This window comes from Oratosquilla oratoria, chromosome 16, assembly GCF_046742065.1.
Source record: "Oratosquilla oratoria isolate Oo_2021 chromosome 16, ASM4674206v1, whole genome shotgun sequence".
Lineage (NCBI taxonomy): Eukaryota > Metazoa > Arthropoda > Malacostraca > Stomatopoda > Squillidae > Oratosquilla > Oratosquilla oratoria.
In genome coordinates, this window is record NC_134792.1 from 20647293 (window position 1) to 20652292 (window position 5000).

Genomic DNA, 5000 nt, shown 5'->3' on the forward strand with positions numbered 1-5000 from the left:
CAATTCTAATGTCAAACTGCCAAACCCTTAAACATTAGAATTGAACAACACAAGAAAAATGTTAGGGATGGCAATAATTCTGGTGGTATATTCAAGCATATTGAATTAAATAATCATCCAGTTGATTGGGGTAATGCCCAGCCAATCTATTATACCAACAAGATAATAGCAAGAAATTTAATAGAGTGTAGTTTGATTCATACCACCAGTAATCAAAATACCAACATACACAAGGGCTTATACAAACTTGATAATTTTATACCACTAGAATTATTGCCATCCCTAACATTTTTCTTGTGTTGTTTAATTCTAATGTCAAACTGCCAAACCCTTAAATATTAGAATTGAACAACACAAGAAAAATGTTAGGGATGGCAATAATTCTAGTGGTATATTGAAGCATATTGAATTAAATAATCATCCAGTTGATTGGGGGTAATGCCCAGCCAATCTATTATACCAACAACATAATAGCAAGAAATTTAATAGTGTAGTTTGATTCATACCACCAGTAATCAAAATACCAATCTACACAAGGGCTTATACAAACTTGATCATTTTATTTGTCAAGAAATTAGTAAGATAATATCAGGTAAAATGTAACCCAGCGACTATGTGACCCTGGCGACTGTGACCTAATGTCGCCCCACCATCATAAGTTAATTGACAATGACCTTCCGCCCTCCAGGGGGTAATTAGCCGCTACCCTTATTCAAACTGTCCTTGTTCCTCTGTTTCATGTATATATTATCAATGCATTTCTATTACTATGTACTTGTTGCACTGAAGATGTAATATACGAAAGCGCTCTGCTTCGTTAGTTTCTTTTTCCAAGTGGTCTACTTTGCATATATATATCTAATTAAATAAAAATGGAAATGGTCAAAACTAAAATTTCTGAACGAAAGTGCGTGACCCTAACAAAAGGTAACGGGGGGTCATGGACCGGGGTGAGTGTTTTAACAGTGATCTGGCGCGGGGACGGTCTGGAAGAAAACAATTTGTACGGTTACTATACACAACAACATGGGTGTATACATAAAAAGATATTTCTCTCTAAACCTTCCAACCTCCTACTCCGGAATGAGTCATCACCGGAAACACTAACTCCCGGGGACACATCTCACTCAGACTCAGACAATCTTTACGAAATATTACCAAGAGAATCTTTACGAAATAACGCTAAGAGAATCTTTACGAAATATTGCCAAGAGAATCTATATACATAAACACGGAATCACGGAATTCTGACAAAAGAATCTTTACGAAATATTAATGAGAAAATATTTACGAAATATTGCCAAGAGAATCTTTACCAAATGTTAACAAGAGAATCTTTACGAAATATTACCAAGAGAATCTTTACGAAATATTGCTAAGAGAATCTTTACGAAATATTGCCAAGAGAATCTCCACTCCACTAACATAAAAAAATATTTCTCTAATACGTTAATAATATTACCATGGAAAAACAAAGTGGTGCTGACAAGAAAAAGAGAATCTTTACGGAATTCTGACAAAAGAATCTTTACGAAATATTAATGAGAAAATATTTACGAAATATTAATGAGAAAATATTTACGAAATATTGCCAAGAGAATCTTTACCAAATGTTAACAAGAGAATCTTTACAAAATATTACCAAGAGAATCTTTACGAAATATTGCTAAGAGAATCTTTACGAAATATTGCCAAGCGAAGCGAAGCGAGCTACGCCGTAGGCCAAGCACACCTGGCGAAGCCAGGTCCGGGTGCTTGTATATATATATATATATATATATATATATATATATATATATATATATAGTATATATATATGCATATATATAAATGTATATATATATATAATTATACACACACACACACACACACACACACACACACATATATATATATATATATATATATATATATATATATATGTGTGTGTGTTAGCTCACCACAAAGTGAACTCCAAACTGAAACCTGTGAAAAGTCTAAGATAAACTTACTCACTACGGTAAATATAACAAAAGAAAAAATTAAAAGGTGTATACATAAACTCAAAGTTAATAAAACACCAGGGCCTGACGGTTGGCATCCAAAAATCTTAAAGGAAATGAAAAATTTAATTCTTGTTCCATTAGAAATTATTTTCAAGAAATCCATCATATCCGGAGATGTCCCAAGAGAATGGAAGCTAGCTAACGTTACTCCCATATTCAAAAAAGGTGACAAAAAGAAACCAAATAGGCCTATAAGTTTGACTTCAATCGTAGGGAAAATATTGGAAAATATCATCAGAGATGCTACCGAACATAATTTAGAAAGTAACCGTTTGATAAATGATAGCCAGCATGGTTTCAGACGGAAACGTTCTTGCGTGACTAACTTACTCGAATTCTACAACACAGTTATCTCGAATTATGACAAAAGAAACAATATAGATTCAATATATCTAGACTTTGCAAAAGCTTTTGATACCGTCCCACACGAAAGACTACTTACTAAATTAGCTTCACACGGAATAAGTGGTAGCCTATTAGGTTGGACTAGTAATTGGTTGAATGGTCGAAAATAGAGAGTTGTTTTAAATGGAAAAACTTCTAGATGGAAAAATGTTACAAGGGGAGTTCCTCAGGGTTCCGTTATTGGACCACTTCTATTCATAGTATATATAAATGATATAGACCATCGACTAAAATCTACTGTTTCCAAATTTGCTGATGATACAAAACTGTGCGGAATGGCAAATGATCGCTTAAACCAATTAGATATTCAAGAAGATTTAGATAAATTACAGCAATGGTCTGAAAAGTGGCCAATGAAATTTAACACAAGTAAATGCAAAGTAATGCACATAGGTAAAAATAACAGTAAGTACGATTACAAGTTATTTGGAAATTCGTTAACAAAAGTGGATAGTGAAATAGATCACGGCGTAATTATCAGTAACGACCTCAAATCATCCAAGCAGTGTATTTCAGCCTCTGAGAAAGCAAATAAGATTCTAGGACTGATTGCGCGATCTTTTGTTTTCAAAAGTCCATCACTCATTAACAAGCTATATAAATCGTTAGTTCGCCCACATTTGGAATATGCTGTTTCCGTATGGTCACCGAATCTCATTAAAGACATTGACAGACTGGAAAAAGTACAACGGCGAGCCACAAAACTGATTCCAAATATCAAAAATAAATCATACGAAAATCGACTCAAACATATGAAACTGTTTTCCCTAAAAAAAACGTAGACTCAGAGGTGACTTGATACAGGTCTTTAAATTTCTAAAGGGAATTGACAACATCAAAGGTGACAGAATTTTCACATTGAATGAGAATCAGACAAGAAACAATGGTCTCAAACTGTCTGGAAATAGATTCAATTTGGAAGTAGGTAGAAACAACTTTGCCAACCGTGTAGTTAATGAATGGAATAAACTTCCTGCACAGGTAGTTCAGTTCGAAGCTTTAAGAATCATTTAGATAAACACCTAAGCAAGATGCTGTAATGATTATAATTTATTTTATATTATTTGTTTTTGTTTTGTTATCATTTGTCTGTTTGATTTTCATTTATTATTAGTTATATGTCAATTTATTATTATTTACTATTTACCTGTTTGTTTATTATTTAACTATACCTATGCATTTATTCATGTATTTTATTTGTTATTTACATTTTAGTTTTTATTTATTATTTTATTATTATTATGATTTTTTTCGCATCCGACCTAGATATGGACCAGGAGGTCTCCTGTCGGCATGCTCCGCCTTTGTAATCCTTTATATATATCAACATATATATATATATATATATATATATATATATATACATATATATATATATATATATATATATATATGTATACATATATACAATTATCAACTTTTCTTTCTTTGGAGACAATATTACCCCGAAGCCCTGTTTAGGATATTGTAGAGATAATTATCCTTGATATGAACACTGGGAAATTTAGTTATCAACCCTATTGATGTCTAGCGTGCACACGCGGGCACACACGCTTATGATGCCAGAAGTACTCAAAAGTATCTACACTGTCTTCCAATCAACTCTACAGAGGCCATTTATTGTTACGGGTCTCTTAAGGGACTGTCTATTGTCCCTAAGTGACCAGAGGACCCGACTTCTCTAGTCAACACCTCGAACTGTTTAATAGGCCTTACCACATCTTGGGTCAGACACCCGGAACATCTGATTGATCAAAAGAAGCCGCCAGTATTTGGGAAAACACCTGTGCTGAATGGGCCTCGCGCTTTCCCGACAATAATTGAAGGCGGAGCGGGTTAAAGGATCTCGGGTCTTGACTACAATGGAAGAGTGCGACTATCCGGCGCCTATCCTCTGCGACCAACTTTACTTATATTTGTTTATAAGAGTGAATATGACAATAGCCTACTTGTACACGCATAAATGTTTAATCTGGCAATCCCCAAGAGGTCACCCCGGAGGTTGCATTGTATATGTAGGACCAGAGAGCAATCTGGAACATTAAAGTAAGGTCAAGTCCCAGACTTGCATTCACCAATGTAGAAGGGAACAACAACTCTATATGGTAATGAAAATGAAAGTAATCATATTTTATTTCTAATATTTAGTAGTTCTACGTAAGAATGTTAGGTACCTCTGGACCAAATGAATGCCGCTTAAGTTCGTAAAATAATTTTGACTGCATCAAGTTAATTGTATCAGTATCACATATGAGGACAACGGAGTGGTGGTGAAGGAAAAATATAAGAAAGATAGCAGAGTGGAGGGAAAGAAGTTAAAGGGGATTAAAAATTTTCGTTGATGGGATATCAATCTCTAATTATAAAAGAAAATTGACGGGCAGAAAAAATAAGATAAACAAAAAGTGTGAGAAGAAACAGACGATGAAATAGAGTATAAAGTGGATAAATACAGCGTTTTGACCCTAATTTCAATTTCAATCTGTTGTCCTTACCTGCGAGTAGAGGAAACAACTAGGTTCCTCTTTTTCAGCCCACATACGCGTGATG

At 34.0% G+C, this 5000-nt stretch overlaps 1 protein-coding gene across 1 annotated transcript in view; it reads right to left on the minus strand.

Moving 5' to 3' along the window:
• The window catches only part of LOC143033855 (uncharacterized), a gene marked incomplete at its 3' end in the record, with an annotated part of 31751 nt that overhangs the window by 5548 nt on the left and 21203 nt on the right, over positions 1-5000 (minus strand). Inside the window, 1 exon segment of the mRNA XM_076199415.1 lies at positions 4946-5000. This exon segment is cut by the window's right edge and continues 257 nt beyond it. Within this exon segment, the coding sequence (XP_076055530.1) occupies positions 4946-5000 (55 nt within the window).